Raw genomic sequence first — 16,499 nt, 5'->3', positions numbered from 1 at the left:
ATTTTACTCGAGATTTGAGTTTTGCTTCAATTTAATTCATATGTTTTCAAGATTTACACTTTTAACCTCAACTTTTTTTTTTACAAAAATACTCATTTTAGTTTTTGACGTAAATGTCTATTAATTATTTTAAAATTAGTTTTCATAGTGATGAAAAAATAGTGAAACTTAATAATTATAATCCAATTATTCTAGATAAATTAATGTACATTAACACTAAAGATTGAACGTGAGTACTTAATGAAAAAAAAAATCTAGATTAAAATTATAAATCTTGAAATCCATGGATCAAATTGAAACAAAACTCAAGAGTAAAATCGTAACATTTTAAAATCCAGAAACTCAATTGAAATCAAACCCAAAATTTAAAAGCTTAAAATATAATCTTTTACAATCGAGAGACTAAATGGGAATTAGATCCAGAATTTCAGTTAAAAAAAAATAATGAAAAGGACAAAACTTTTTTTTTTTTTTCCAAAAACTCTTCAAAAGGTGGACTTTGACCCACTACTTTTCCAAGCTTGAAATAATCTCTCTCTCTCCCTCCCTCTCATATATTCTCTCTTTGGCATTCCATTCTTGAAAAAGTCACTATTTCCATTTCTCTCTCAATCTTTTCTACTTTTCAATCAACTCCTTCCTTCAAAAACCAAAACCCATTTCTTCAATTTAATTTGTAGGGTCTCTGTTTTGCTCTGTTTCAAAATTTTCATATAAAACTAATTCTAGCTTCCCACTTACATATATGGCCACCAAAGCTTCTAACATTCTACCTCCTTTTTCACATCAATACTTCCAGAAACTTTCATCATAGTAATCCTATCTTTTGCATTTGAAAAATGTATGAAGAAGATCATCAAATGGGGTTTTATGCAATAATCTTTTGATCTGTTTTTTCCCCCACAAAATACCCTTTTATGGATATTGCCTTCCAACTCCATCAACCCCATCTTCATTCCTTTCTTCAAGATGTAATGCAATCTTTTGGCTGCACTTACATTTGCCTCTGGTCTTATTTTCCTCAACCATTCAAGTCTCTCTCTCTCTCTCTCTCTTCTTTCTCTTTTCTTATTTTCTTGCTTTTTTTCTATTTTTTGGGTTTCTTTTTGCTGATGTTTTGGACTTATATTGCAGTTGCTTGAGATTTTCTGATGGGTTCTTGAAGGAAATTGAAGAACAGCCATGTTCTTCTTCTGCTGCTGCTGGAAGTTTAGCTCGGTTGCTTTTTGAGGAATATAAGCAATTAGAATTCAGTGTTGATGATGGGTAATTATTAATACTATATATAAAAAAAAAATGTTAGTATTTCCGTTTTGATAACCGTTCGGTTATAAACACTAGAGTTTGAAATACTAAAAACCAAATGATTATCGAACGGAAGGTGTCGTCCTCACTTTTATTTGTTATATAAGTGGTTTTGTTTTTTTGTGTTATTATTATATATTTGTAGGCTTGTTCCAGGACTTGCCCACAAACACAATGATCCTTGTCTGAAGTTGGAGAATTCCCAGCTTCAAACTTATGCTTCTTCTGATGTACAAAGACAGTTTTATCTTGTAAGTTTCATTAACTATTTTCAAGAGATTTCATATTTGTTTTCACTTCAAATTCAAACAGTGTTGTATATTTATTCTTTTTCTTTTCTGGTTTTGTTTCTTCAGGCAGCAGGGATTCAGGTTGGTTACATTATATGGGAATGCTTTGGATTGATTACTTTTAAAGTCTTTTCAGTTGAAGTTAAACTTTTTTGGTTTTGTGTTGGCTTTCATTATATTACAGACTTCAATCTTCTTGGGGAGCATCAATGGTGAAATTGAGCTTGGTTTCTCTAATGTTTCTCTGGTAAAAAATCACAAACTTTTTACCATATATATTCAAAAAGTTCCAAAGTTTGATTAATTGAATAGTATTTGAAGGATTTCAGGTTGACATTCAGATGATAATAAGCAATTTGGTACCTGGTGATGTTGTTGCTCCCAAGGTTTCAATAATGGAGCTTCCTCAGCCATCCACAAAGCTAAAACTGATCCCGAGTCCGAGTCCGAGTCCAAGCCCGATCCCGATCCCGAACCCACTTTCATCTTCATCTTCTTCCTTGAGATCACTCTCAATGGACAGCCCTGCAGAATCACCCTTCACAACGGCTGACATTTCCATTCGTCAAAGCCAGCTCCAACCTTCCTCCATGGACTCCATTTTTGCTCAAGCAAGAAACCTTCAATTCCCCTCACCAGAAGCCTTAGATGAGGCCATGACAAGAACAATTCTTGCAGTTCTTTCTTCACCAGCCTGTTCATCTTCCTCTTCTGTTCATCAGCCTCTTGAAAAGCTTCTTCCAAGCTACCATTTGAATGTAAAAGCCAGTGCTTTCAAGAAATATGCTAGAGTTTCAACCCCGATGACGACGCGGTTGAATCGAAAGTCGAGCACTAGGCAAAGCTTGCTCAAGAGATCATTTGCTTTCATGAGAAACTTGAATCTCATGAGGCTTCGAGAACGCATGCCAACAACGAGTCGACCGACGAGCTCGCAACTACACCATGTGATATCAGAGCGACGGCGGAGGGAGAAGCTCAATGACAGTTTTCAAGCATTGAAATCTCTACTACCTCCCGGAACCAAGGTATGATCTTTTGACCCTGTTTGAAATGACTTTTTAGATGATAGAAAAAGTATTTTTATGACATTAGAAAGTCGACATTCCAAACAAATCCTTACATTCTTTTTTTTATATCCACGAGTATCTATGCCAGTTTACGTATACTTCGACGAATTTCACTGAACAATCCATCTCATCCTAACAAGTCCTTACAACATTTGATTAATGCAGAAAGACAAAGGATCAGTGCTAACAACTACAAGGGAGTATGTGAGTTCTTTGAAAGCTCAAGTGGCTGAGCTTAGTAGAAGGAACCAACAATTGGAAGCACAACTTTTGCAAAGTGCTAAAGAAGAAGGAAAAAAAGAAGCAAATTTTTTTCCCCAAGAAGAAAGATTCAGAGTTGGAATTTCACAAGTTCAAGAATCCACATCAGAAGGCCAAATTATAGATTTGCATATAGCAACTAGAGGAGAATCTCCATTGATAAACATAATCATTGGAGTTCTTGAGTTCTTGAAGCAGCTTAACAATGTGAGAGTTGTATCCATGGAAGGCAACACCCAGTTAACACCTTCTTCAAGTTCTATTAACCACCTAACTTTGAGACTAATCATTGAGGTAATTAGAAATTAATTAATGCTTAGTTTCTGCAACTAAAATATGAAGAAAAAAAAATGATGAAACCCCAAGTGAACAGAATATCAGTACAATCATAATACTCCAAACTCCTGCATCAAAAGGCAGACTTTGTTTTGAATGAAAAAAATTGGGGCGTTGAACTGAGTTATTAAGTTTAAAGTTAATACGCTAGAGTTAAGAAATCTCTATTCGGGGTGTAATGTTGTTTAGTCTAGAGTTAAAGAAACATAAGAGGGAGGAAGAAGGAAGGAAATATAGAGTTCCTCAATAAATGTGCAAACTAAAATAGACAACAGAGAATACCGTTAAAGTTTTTGTAGAATTGAGTTATTTAACACAGAGTTATGAAGTCAATGGGTCAAACACCCTCTGAACGTTTAAAACCGTGTTAAAGAAAGTCTTTCTAAATAGGTCCGGATCAATTAAGAAACTCAATCAATAATTTGTGGTGGCAGCTGATTTCACAAGAAAGTGAGTAGGAAAGTGAAATTAGCTTTTGTAATCATTTTGAAAGATCAAATGTTCATCAGGAAATAGGAAGGAAATTGGGTATAAAAGAGCAGGTAGAGAAATGAAAGTAGAAAAAGAAAAAAATGAAAAGAAAAACAAAACTTTGGCTCAAAATTTTTTCTCTTACTTTTTCTTTTTTTCCTTATTGAATTAGGAGAATGAATGGGACAAGTCTGCCTTCCAAGAAGCAATGGAAAGGGTTGTATCTAACCTGGCTAGATGACAACTGGACCAATCACCATCTGCCACCTGGATGTTCCAAAAAGCAGAAAATATTGGGTCAACTGCTCATTTGATCTCCACCACTATTTTTTTTTTCTTGTTATTATTATTTTATTGAGATATAGATTATTTGTCATGAGTGGTTATATAATATATTGTTCTTTTTGTTTCTATATACTTTTTATTTTTTGTCTCCTTACTTAGAGTTAGGGTAGGGTGGCAAGTTTTGTTCTCAATATCAATTATTATTATTATTATTATTACCATTTAAATGAATAAATTCTTTTGTAGTATCTTCCCAATGATATTAATATTTTGTTTTTCACTCCTATTAAAAAAAAAAAACAATAAAACAAAAACAAAACATCCTTGAATTTTCTCAAAATCTTACTAATGTACTTTTATGTTTGCATCCCAAACAATCCTTTCTTTTCTCAAACAAAAAGACAATCAAGAGTTTTTATCAAATAGTCATTTATCCATCTACATTCTTTGCATGTTTGAAAGCTTTCTAATATTTAAGCATACGTTTTGACTTTTTTAATCAATAATGTAGATTAATGAATTACGGTTTTATTAAGACGTGTAGATAAAGATATAAGACATAGAGACGATACGATATTAATACGATGACGCGTCATTTAAAAAAATATATAAAATACATATATGACAAGGACGGGTTTATTAGAATAGATTTTTTTAAAAAAATATAGATCATTATTATAACATAAAGAAAATTTAAAGTCAATAAATTTGTGTATTTATATGTTAAAAGAATGAATTTAATGTATTCTATTATCAAAATTTAGTACTTTTTATCTTATAGTATAATGTGTTTGTTTAGCTTTACCGTGTGCAATACATGTTTAACAAATGTTAGACCTTTATTGATTTTGTACAATTAGTATCTAACATGTATTTTTTAGAAAGAAAAAAAAAATTTGATCCCTAGTTTTGAGTCTAGTTTTCATCGATCCCTAAGTTTCAAAATGTTGGGCTTTTAGTCCTAAAGTTTTTATTTTAGTATCAATTTAATCCCCAAATTTCAAAATGTTACAAGTTTACCTTTAAGATTTAAGTTTTGTTTCAATTTGGTCTCTAGATTTTAAAATTTACACCTTTAACCTTAATTTTTTCACTAAATATTCATTATCAATCTTTTGAGTTAGTGTCTATAAATTAACTTGGTGATGAAAAATAGTAAAACTTAATTATTTATAATTATTTTAAATTAACTAATAAATATTACCAACTAAAAACAGAAAGTGAGTATTTATGAAAAATCGATATTAAAGTGCAAAATCTTAAAATCTAAGGACGAAATTGGAAGAAAGAAAGGGGGAAAACCCTCAAATCTCAAGGTGAAATTGTAACACTTTGAAATCAATAACTAAATTAAATCCAAACTCAAAACTTACGAACTAAAAATATAACATTTTAAATCGTAAGGATCAAATAAAAATTAGACCCAAAATTAGAGACTACAAAGGTATTTTTTTTCTATATGTTATTGTACTTACAAATATCCGATACGTCCCAAATTATCTAGGTATCCGATGCGCTAAATTGAAGTGTTCGTAGTTCTTAGGGCATTTAAGTCTTTAGAAAGCTACGTTGTTTTTTTTTTTTTTTTCCCTCCCCTTTTTCTAAAGAATGTGGAATGTACAAGACAGTTGAGTTTGTAAAAGAAGCCGTCGCCCAAATTGACTGTCAACTTTTGAGGAAGACTAATAAGTATATATCATCGTCAATATTCCTCTTTCAAGATCCACCAACCAATGCAAGACCGTACCTTTTAACAAAGGTCTTTCCACAAATCTATGGACAACATTAATAACCCATACTTTTTAAAGTGAAAATATCATTTCTTATTTCATTCTATTTTCGTCGTTGTAATTTTAATAAAGAAAAAATATATATAGATCGGTTTGGGATCTAATTTTTATTTGGTCTTTAAGTTCTAAAATGTTGTCCATGTAATCCTTAAATTTTAGCTTATGTTCAATTTAGTCATTATGTTTCAAAATAAATAAACAAATATGTCATGTTAAAGAAGTCTATCCATTGTATATAGGTTTTAAGGACATCGTGATATAATCGTCGAGGTGAAATTGGAACCTAAGAGATTGAATGGAACTATACAAAGACAAGCAAATCCCTTATGAATTCTAAAGTACTCCTTATTAATTTTTACATTCATTTTTTTATGTTGTAATTGATATATTGAATAAAGAACTCAAAAGGTTTCAAACTGTATGTACAACTTATCTTATCTTTTAACTAATTAGATTTTTTCCCCTAGTAAATCATGAGTTTGTCTCGAACAATATTCAAAATCTTAAGGCAGCTTACCACACAAAAGCTAATAGAAAAAAGAGGTATTATCAGCATAAACATCTATTATTGGATTCAAAAAAGTATGGGCCCCGGGCTGTTTGGCAACTAAAAACCATTTGAATAAAGGAAAGAATTAAGACAGGTACCGATGAAACTTAAGATATTAAACATAACAACTTTTTTCTTTTTTCTTGAAGATAATTGTATTTTTTTTTTATTTGATTGAGTTATTAATCCCCTACTATAGCTTCATTTTATTCTTAAGATTTGAGTTTTGTTTCAATTTGATCCCTAAGTTTCAAGATTTACACTTTTAACCTTATTTTTTCGTTAAATACTCACTTTCAATTATTGGCATTAATGTTTATTAATTAATTTAAAATAACTATGAAGTAAAATTTTAAATTTAATATTAATAGTGAAACTTAATTAATTATACTTCTTTTAAATTAAGTAATAGATATTAACACAAAGGAGAGAGAGTGAGCAATTAGTGAAAATTTGAGGTTAAAGTTGTTAATCTTGAAACCTTGAAACCAAACTCAAAACTTATGGACTAAATATGTAACACTTGAAACTTAGGAACCAAATCTAGACCCAAAACTTAGAGACCGAAAAGGTTGTTTTTCTTTAATAAATATTAAATTTAGTCGTTCAAAATTAATTTTCATTAAAAGCGATTGAATAATAATAATAATAATTTTCATGTAAGAAAAGATACTATGATAAACTAACTGCAAAAATTACTTTTAAGACATTCTGAAAGTAAAGAGACTAAAATCAAACATTTAATAGTACAACCAATGTTTAAAATATCGAGATCTTAATTTTACGAAAAATTCGATTTCGATGGATATTTCTAAAAAATTATAAAAACAAAAAAAAATTCAAAAAAAATAAATTTAAATTAGTAAACAAACATTTTATGATTTTTAAATAGATTAACATATCTATTATTTATATTATATTTAGGAAAATTATTTCAAATGATAAAATTGTTGAAAATATTTACAAGAGCAAAATTTTCAAATTATCAATGATAGACGTTGATAGAAAATTTATCAGTGTCTATCATTGATAATTCTAAAATTTTACCATATTTTATAAATATTTTAGTTTATTTTTCTATATTTTAAAACAGCTATTATATTTATATTTGTGATATTTTGTTGCTTAATTATTATGTTTTGTGAATTTTTCTACGTTATAATGAAAATATCAATTCCCTCTCGTATTAATATCGAACCAATGAAAAGGTGAAAATATTGATAAAAAATATCTGACATCAAAATGAAATAAAACCTAAGGAACAAAACCAGCTTAGTATTATAATTAATCAATTGTTTTTTTTTTAAGTAATGGGGTTGTGCATTGATGTTGCCTTGAGCTTTTATATTTCTTACGAGGGAGTCAGAAAAGGCTTGGAGACGACGGTGTTGACTGTCGATTTTTCATTAACAATTACGTATGATCAATAAAAAAAAAATAAAAATAATAAAAACTACATACGATGATATCATTGTTCATATGAGATTTAAAGGTAAGAACCTTCCGATGAACCTACCTAGTTGTATTTGATATGAACTATTTGATAATGGAACACAATCGTTACCCCCAACTTTATACAAAAATAAATAGATAAAGATTGAAAGATAAGTTTAATAGTTTTCCTTGAACTTTTCTAAAAAGGAAAAAAAAAAATCATTATCCTTCTTACCTAAAAAATATCTTACTTATACAAACATAACTCAACTGATATAAAGATATATTAACGACTAAGAGGTATGTGATTTTATTCCTCCTATCCTTATTGTACTAAAAAAAAGTTTTTTTTTTCTTTTTTGAATTCACAAGCTTATTAAATACAAAATTAAAAGTTGAATGACTTTAATGTTATGATTTTACAAAATGAGTATGGTAGGAATCTATTAAAACAAAATTGAAAGTTCATGAAACTATTTGACATTTTAAGAGTTTATGGACTATCATATCTATAATTTAACTAAACATGATAAATCAATGATAACAAAGAAATTAAAATATCAATAATAACAAAGAAATTAAAATAACTAAAGGGGTGTTTGACTAACATTTAAAATTTGAATGGTATATACCGATAATAGATCGATATTGACTCACTTTCGGTTTATAGAAATTCTAACATGCTTCTAGACAATAAAGGGGCTCAAGTTGATTAGAGAATTGGGGTTATGACGTTTTCTTTTGGTATAAAGAATGGAAGTAGAAACCAATTTTAAGATAAAAGTAAAAAACATCTGACCTATTGCTCATTTTGGCCGTTGTTACCTTGTCTTGGAGTAGATACCAATTCCAATTATTCTTTATTGTAAGCTCAATTTGGTTTAAAGAAAAGCATGATGTTGTCAGTTGTAGCAAGTTGCAGGTTTTGGGTTTTTGAATTGACTGAGGCAGCGAATAAGATGGTTGGTCAGAGCTTTGGGTTAATGGAAGTGCGATTAGTTTATTAGTATCTCATGTGTTTGTGTTCGCAACTTGAATGAAATTGATTGGTTTCTTGACCACATTGGTTTTCCTAAATTTATTGGGAGCTTTAGAATAGATTGGGTGCTAGCAGGCCTACTATTCCCACACATGGACAAGTTTAGAGCCCATTATCAAATCGGGGATTGGAGATTCAAACATTTTGATTTTAGGTTTTTGGTTGTAGATTTAGTTTCTAAGTTTTTAGTTCTTCTATTTTTCTTTACTTTTGCTGAGAACATAAATCAAAACAATTAAGAACGAATCCTGTCAGAACACAAGGCCAAATTCACCCATGGAGGGAAATCTTCAAGCTAGACCTCCAAATGACAAAGTCTCCGAGTGTGGTAACATGGGCAATAGAGTTACAATGGCGGTTAACCAAAAGAAACCCGTGAATGGAACCACGACGGTGAAGATCACGTATGGAATCAACGAACACTTGGATTTTGTTTGCGTATCTATGTCTCCCAACTAATAGATTCCATAAGATCTATGAATCAGTTTCAGCCCAGAGGAGATGTCAGCTTTAATAGCTCTGGAAAGACCTTCAAACATGGTTATGGCATCTGCAAGCTCAACAAACCTCTTCAAAGGAAAGTGTCTCTCCACAGCAAGCAAAACATCACCCATTGAGTCACGAACACGTCGCATCAGAATTCACCTTGAAGGAGCCATAGGGAGGGGCAAACCAACGACTGGCTTTCACAGTAGGCATAGGAAGACTATGGATCCAAGGAATGGCAAGTTGGTGATCAAGAGATTCAACTAAATTCACCGTCAATCGAATAGGGTCAAAACTGAAAGGGATGTATTGATCGAAAATAAGAAGGTTGCACCGATGCCAGATTGAATAAACAATGAGCGAGAAGAAGGCTACATAGGGGTTTGCACATCCCAGAAGAGAAAGTCAGCCCCTCAGATTTGGGGCCGACCAATCGAGGAGGTAGAATTTCACCATAGAGGAAATAATCAAGTCAAGCTCGACACTGGCACCTATGCAACCTCGAGGACCACACTAACCCTGACACAACTGGCATTACACATAACCCAAAGTGGATGTCAGAGGAAATGCCTTATAAATAGCTCCATTTGACAACTCTACGGGAAGACAAATAAATAACTCCAACCAAGAAACTCTAAACTCTTTACGTGTCTAGCTAAACTAAATAGTCCATGTACTAATTTAAGCATCGGAAAGTACTTAGCTTGACACCACACAAGTAAGAGTACTTTCACACAAGTGAGCTCCATCGGTGTGTTCGGACTCGAGGAATGGGCTGAGGGAGCGCCCAAGACCAGCATGCAAGTTTCCTGCCCTAGGTACATAATTTAAGGCAAAAAATTATCTAATAACTATAACGCTAAATCTATTCAAGTAGAATTAGCAATCAGAGAAACATCGAATTAGAATTACCTTTGAAACTAATCTGCACCCTTGAAACATCCCAGCTGCGTCCCAAGAGGCCAAGATGTCACCTTTTTACGGTACAAAACGGGAGAAGCAAAAGCATGGGAGATTAGTTTTCTTACGTAATTGCATTAAGTGATAATCGTGTAATAGGTTTCTTTGGCTCCAAATAAAGCGTCTGATTTTAAACATTGGACCTCTAATCACCACCACTAATATGTGCCAAACACGCTCAATATCAACATTTAAAAGCCCTTGCAAATTAGATTTGTAACTCAGGAAAACAACTCCAAGGAAATCGATTTTGCATGCTATCGCAAGCAGCTGCAGAAAAGGATTCTCAGGACCTATTTTGGATGACTGTCTAAGTGATTAAAAATAATTTTTTTCACTTATAAATACTTTTTAATCATTTGGAAAGTTATTAGCATGATCAGATGAGACAATCTCAGAATCCTCGGCATGATCTTCCTCACTTTTCTCCGCATTCAGTAGTTTCTCCCTGAGCTTCACAATAAATTCTTCCCTAGCACTTTCATGCTCATTTAAGAACCTTTTTAAGGTATCTTTTCCATGGAAACTTTGACCATTGAAACTGTAGTGCAAACCAGCTTTCAAGATGAATTTGAGTTTCAATCCCAAATCAATAATCTCTGTTTCCCGACAAATACCCTCGCCAAATTTTAGTTCAAACTGAGCTGTTCCAAATGGAGGAGCCAGCTTATTCTTCACAATCTTCACAAGAACTTGACTACCTACCGTCTGCAAGGGAAAGCCAGATCAGAAGGAGATAGAGGCCACAAAAGGAGGACAATTTCAAACAAGGATTGAGAAAATGAAATGCTTAAAACTTAGCATCGAAATACTGAACCGTGTAGTTCAAGGAAATCAAACAGTACAATATCTTTTTTGCTTCATAATCAAATGCACGATACAAAATCAACTGTTTGCATTTCTTTTGGCCACCAGCCGTACCAACTTGTAAAAAGCGTGTAAATGTTATCTTGTCTTGGAATTGCATGGCTACTACTACATTGTGACAATCTTTGGTATATTTCTATTCACGAGGGCCTGTCTGGAATAGAATGACTTTAAAAGATATGTTTTTAAGCACTCGAAAAGTCATTCCAAACCGACCTCAAAGAAGCTTCCTCTCAACTCCGCAAACTCTCTCCTACGATTTCCCATTTTCCCTCTTAGATACACAAGGTCAACGAATTTCTCGATCCCCCTATGTACATATCATAGATATCAAGCATGCACACTCCTTCTCTACTCTGACCAAGTCTCTCTATGACAGTCTCTCACTAAGTCTCCATTTTTTACTTCATATTCCTTGCTCAATCTCACTAAAAATATACATAAATAAACGAACAAAGGTTACTCAAACATAAACTAAGCAAATAGGCTACTCTATTCAATGGATATATGAAAGCTAATACTCTCTGAATGAAAAGTAAAAGAAGAATAACTAGTTTGACAGTTTTTTAGTAGGTTGATTTATTACGTTTCATAAAAACTGTTTAAGATAATAAAACCATATGTGAATAAATCACATCCTCTTAATAAAGCACTTCTTTGAAAAGCACCACCAAACACACCCTTATAATTTATTAGAAGACTAGTAAACTAAACATAATCAGCTTAGAAAGATACACAAATAATATAATTTCATACCTAGTTCAGGCGAACAAAACCTCATGGAATGTAATTGAATTAAGATTAACCACACTAGTGAAAGTGAATTTTTTAAAAAATTTGTAAACTATTAATCAAATTTATACCTCATCAAGCTTCTTGATAAGTCCTATACTTCTCACATTTAGGCGCACTGAAGCATAGAACTTTAATGCATTTCCCCCACAAGTAACTTCAGTCGGGCCACCAAATCCTCCAAAAGTTGAAAGTTTTGACCTCACCTGATGATCTTCAAACAAGAAAGTATTATTTGTCAACAAATATCTGTTATCCCATGGAAGCAAAAAGGCAGGAAAAAAAATACTTCGACCCCCCTGCAAGTCAATAAAAACATACACCGAATGCATACTCCACATGTGAAATACAGTTGGGTAGTGAACCTCGGAAAAGAATTAGAATAGGTGATGAGACATAAATTGAAGGGGGAAAAAAAGGCCCTAACGCAACAAACAAATGCACGACGACCCAGAAAAACATAAAAACGACTAATACTAGGATTATAAGGCAGTACTGCATAACCTAAATATTAAAAGGAAAAAGCTGCACAACCGCCTAAATTCATCGAAGCAACAAAAAAAAATAATTGCATCTTCAATTCATAACCATTAAGAAAAGTAGTATGACGAAACTTACCTGATTAATAAATACCAAAAGTGTTTGTGATGATGATAAAGAGTGAGTCAGTTTTCGAAGTGTCTGACCCATCAATCTAGCCTGCATTGCCATATGAGCGTCACCAACTGCACCATCAAGTTCGTTCTTCGGGACAAGCGCAGCTACCTGTCAAATTGCAAATTTCATTGTAAGAAAATAAACTAGAACGTGGATAAGAATTGGTCATATACATTCTTCCCACTAATATGCATCACGACTATGTTTTGGTCTTCACAGACAAAAAGCTTTGTGCCTAATACAGACTGAAATGAAACTAGTAGGAAAAGAATAAGATAAATTGTGGCGCTAATAGCATTTATTAAAAACTATTTCTGAGGATGAGAATAGACACCATGAATATGTTTTAAGAACACAAACTCAAAAGTTTTCTACTACTGCATTAACTGACAAGCAAGGAAATTTACTCCTCCCAAACTAGGGTAAAGAAATAATATCAAACTCCATATATAGATATCCTTAGGACACCCATAAGAAGTTCAAACCATGAAAAATATAACATACACTGTCGACGATAACAACATCAACGGAACCACTTCGGACTAAGGTGTCAACAAGGCTTAGAGCCTGTTCGCAAGAATCTGGTTGTGAAAGAAGTAACTTATCAGTGTCTACCCCAATAGCCTTAGCCAGTGCTGGATCAAGAGCATGCTCCGCATCAATGAAAGCACAATAACCTACAATTAGGGCAAAAACTGTTAGAGAATAAAGAAGAGCTAATACGTAATACACAAGAAAATCCATATACATCCACATAGCACTCAAAGTCTTGTTCTATCTTTTAAACATTAAGTGATTGGATCACAAATTGTAACATATGCTTCAGAGGGAAAATACATCCAACAGGATTGAGGATGCATATTTGGTGCCATTTAGTAATATATGTTATGAGCAAATGATATATGGTTAGAGGGAATGAAAAAGTCCCCAGGCTGTGCATGAAGAAAACCTCCTTCCTTCTGTGCTTCAGCAATTACATGCAGTGCAAGTGTTGTCTTCCCAGAAGCCTCTGGACCAAATATTTCCACAATGCGTCCCTGAAGAGTTCTCAAGGTCAAACCACACATGAGATTTTCACACCTTAAATAATCTAAAATTATTGGTTAGTTATATTAGTCATTTCTCGTAAGACTATTAATATAGGCCAAAACCAAAATGCATAAATAAAGTTGACTTCAACTAAACTAAATTTAAATGTATAAAATGGAAAAGGAAAATTCAAGTGAGGTTTCCTACGTGTTACTTCTACTTCAACCCTTCCCAAACCATATAAACCAAGAGCTTGATATACGGGACATAAACCTCCATGGGCTTGGTGAGACAGATCTCCTAGGACTTTATGTTGTTAACGTTCAAAGGCATAAATAATGGGTGTTGTATGGTGAGAAAGCAAGGAGTAAAGTCAAGAAAAAAATGAGAGGACGAGGATGATTTGCTTAGTTACACATCTTCTAAGAATTTAAGGGACACGACTTTGGCGGGTCTTATATATTGGTCTAAGTCCCGTCTAGTACTTATTCATATTGGATTAAGCAAACAAACATTGTATTGAGCATTTCATAGCCAGTGGGGTTGAATGTTGAGACTTAAGAATACATTGAGCTTTAAAAGTGCAATAACCAACGATTTTGAAATGGTTCTAAAATTCCTAAACATATGAAAGTAAAGATGGCACAAATGAATTCGAGATTTCAAACACAAATCAGCAAATTACCTTTGGAAGTCCACCAGTTCCAAGTGCTATATCGAGGGCAAAGGAACCTGTGGATACCACAGGGACATGATTAGAACAGACTGACTGACCAAGCCACATGATAGAACCCTTTCCAAAGGATGATGAGATCTGATCAAGGGCTTGTCGAAGAGCAGTCTCTTTCTCCGACGCCTTCTCTTCATACCCACTGCCATCCGACTTCAACTTTCTTCTACCTTATAATCCAAATTATACAAAATAAGATAGTTACATGGATTGCCATTAACACTCCTAAAGAAGGAAGTCCGATCCAAAAAAAAAATTTGAACATGAGAAGTTAGATTTATATTCAAAAGGAAATTTTGAAGAAGAATTCAGAATCTTTGACAGAAAAACGGTCAGCACTCACCGTCAAACTTAGTATTGAATTTAGTTCAGTCACAAAAGCATGAAAATATAGCGAAAATTCAAAAGTAAGATTCGAACTGTTAATATGTATCTTTTATTGAGTATATTCCGTATTATTTACATAGAAAATACACCAAAATATATACATGAAAAGTAGAACCTTACAAGGAAATAGAGTATACAACGAAAACCTAAATTAGCCTAAGAAAATGCTGATTCAGATCATTTACAGCTCAATTGATATGGCAATATGTATGTAAAGTAACGCAAACCTTTCGAAGAAAATCCGCTAGTTTGATTAGATAACCCCGGCATTAAATTCCTACATCCCTGCACATGTAATAAACATCATCGCAAACATCCTTGCAAGAAAGGAAGAAAAAAATAGATCGAACTACTAAATGTTCAAAACCACAAATTACGAAACTCAAAACCCACCACATTTCAACCGCAACAAACATCATCCGTAAAAGCGAGTATGAGCGAAGTAAAGCAAAGCGGAAATCAAGATATAGAAAGAGAAAACACCTTGTGCTTGAAAAAGGAGAAGTACAAGGGAAACGCATTCCGAAGAAGTCTCGCCATATCCGGCCGAGAGAAGTTAGTTTCCTCGGAGCAAAATCTGGAGAACAGCTCTGAAGAAAATGAAATTCAAAAACTGCGATCTAGGGTTTCATGGTTGTGGAAGTAGCAGAGTGAGAAGAAGGAAGAAGATGAGTAAGGTGGAATTTCAGCAGAGTGAGGTTTCTTCCTTCTTTCCCTCTTCCCTCTCTAAACTGGCGGGGAAATGGAAGTATGAAACAAATTTTGTAAACGTTGGTAATTTATGTCTATTTAGTCTATAGATTTTTAAAGAGTGAATTTAATTATATTTGTTAAAATGTACATACATATGTACATAAATAAAATTCAAAGTTTTGTTGTAAAATTATGGAGTAGAATGGATGGGAAGAAAATATAATATAATAATAAAACAAAAAAACTAAAATTGTGAAAATTTAATTATATAAAATTTAGTGAAAATTTAAAATAGATTTCTCACCGATATGTGTGTGATTTTAAGATCCACCAAATGTCAATATTTATAAGTAAAGTAGCAAGTAGGATGTGATCTTACATACATACGCACCAAGCATAAATAACTACAAGACACATGGACAAGATGAAGATTAACACATGGCTTTTAAGACATTAATCAATGGCCATCTATTTATTTTTATAATATTTATAATACTCCCCTTTAGATGTCCATATATATATATATATATATATATATATATGAAATATGTCTCGTTAAAACTTTAATAGGAAAAATCCAATGAAAAAAAAACTAATGAAGGAAAAACAGTACATACTTCATATAATATATAGTCATAAAAGAATACAATATATTTACTCCCCTCATGAAAACATCACTTAAGATCTCTGAGTCGCTGCATTCTAATGTTGTGCACCAATTTTTCAAAAGTTGTGGTTGATAATGCCTTTGTAAATAAGTTTGTCGGGCTATTCTTCAAACAAATTTGTTGTATAGTGATGTCGTCATTTTCTTCAAAATCACGAGTGTATAAAAGCTTCGGTGAAATATGTTTTGCTCTATCTCCTTTAATATATCATATTTTGATTGGGTTATGCAAGTTGTGTTGTTTTCATATAATATTGTTGGGAGAATTTTATTAGAAGACAAGTCACGTGTTTCACGAATGTACTAAGTCACTAAATCCTAGTCATACACATTATCGACTAGTCTCGTGAATTGCATGATTTTTAGCATGATTTGAGGAAGTGACCGTTATGATATATTT

At 32.6% G+C, this 16,499-nt stretch overlaps 2 protein-coding genes across 5 annotated transcripts; one reads left to right on the top strand and one right to left on the bottom strand.

Moving 5' to 3' along the window:
• Positions 1-564: 564 nt before the first annotated feature.
• LOC120070891 (putative transcription factor bHLH041) lies at positions 565-4,148 on the top strand. 2 transcript variants are annotated; one of them, XM_039022788.1, is made up of 8 exons: positions 565-1,033; positions 1,135-1,266; positions 1,451-1,556; positions 1,662-1,676; positions 1,780-1,842; positions 1,925-2,623; positions 2,831-3,220; positions 3,906-4,148. In XM_039022788.1, exons 1-8 carry the CDS (start codon positions 918-920, stop codon positions 3,972-3,974), a joined length of 1,590 nt encoding a protein of 529 aa, XP_038878716.1. In that variant the 5' UTR covers positions 565-917; the 3' UTR covers positions 3,975-4,148. The 2 variants fall into 2 exon arrangements, with proteins under 2 accessions (XP_038878716.1, XP_038878717.1); XM_039022789.1 differs by lacking the exon at positions 565-1,033 and having other exon boundaries at positions 1,143-1,266; positions 1,462-1,556.
• A 4,832-nt stretch (positions 4,149-8,980) lies between these two features.
• Positions 8,981-15,496, bottom strand: LOC120070842 (DNA repair protein recA homolog 3, mitochondrial-like). 3 transcript variants are annotated; one of them, XR_005480034.1, is made up of 9 exons: positions 15,223-15,270; positions 14,967-15,024; positions 14,308-14,518; positions 13,543-13,630; positions 13,098-13,270; positions 12,555-12,701; positions 12,008-12,142; positions 10,230-10,985; positions 8,981-10,131 (listed from the first exon to the last, which is right to left on the bottom strand). XR_005480034.1 is itself a non-coding variant. In XM_039022728.1 (8 exons), exons 1-8 carry the CDS (start codon positions 15,277-15,279, stop codon positions 10,629-10,631), a joined length of 1,230 nt encoding a protein of 409 aa, XP_038878656.1. In that variant the 5' UTR covers positions 15,280-15,496; the 3' UTR covers positions 8,985-10,628. The 3 variants fall into 3 exon arrangements, 1 of the variants encoding a protein (XP_038878656.1); XR_005480033.1 differs by having other exon boundaries at positions 8,989-10,131; positions 14,308-14,522; positions 15,223-15,496; XM_039022728.1 differs by having other exon boundaries at positions 8,985-10,985; positions 14,308-14,522; positions 15,223-15,496.
• Between the last annotated feature and the right edge of the window lie 1,003 nt (positions 15,497-16,499).

Source organism: Benincasa hispida, chromosome 2, assembly GCF_009727055.1.
Source record: "Benincasa hispida cultivar B227 chromosome 2, ASM972705v1, whole genome shotgun sequence".
Lineage (NCBI taxonomy): Eukaryota > Viridiplantae > Streptophyta > Magnoliopsida > Cucurbitales > Cucurbitaceae > Benincasa > Benincasa hispida.
This window is presented reverse-complemented; position numbering and strand designations above follow the sequence as displayed.

What these genes read in the sequence shown, in the direction of transcription:
- LOC120070891 (XM_039022788.1), top strand. Translation starts at nt 918, where the DNA reads ATGGATATTGCCTTCCAACTCCATCAACCCCATCTTCATTCCTTTCTT. An exon ending in GAATTCAGTGTTGATGATGG is followed by an intron (nt 1,267 to 1,450) that starts GTAATTATTAAT and finishes ATATATTTGTAG; the next exon opens with GCTTGTTCCAGGACTTGCCC. An exon ending in GTTTCTCTAATGTTTCTCTG is followed by an intron (nt 1,843 to 1,924) that starts GTAAAAAATCAC and finishes GAAGGATTTCAG; the next exon opens with GTTGACATTCAGATGATAAT.
- LOC120070842 (XM_039022728.1), bottom strand. Translation starts at nt 15,279, where the DNA reads ATGGCGAGACTTCTTCGGAATGCGTTTCCCTTGTACTTCTCCTTTTTC. An exon ending in ATGTTGTTATCGTCGACAGT is followed by an intron (nt 12,702 to 13,097) that starts GTATGTTATATT and finishes GCAATTTGACAG; the next exon opens with GTAGCTGCGCTTGTCCCGAA. An exon ending in TTTTGGTATTTATTAATCAG is followed by an intron (nt 12,143 to 12,554) that starts GTAAGTTTCGTC and finishes GAAGATCATCAG; the next exon opens with GTGAGGTCAAAACTTTCAAC.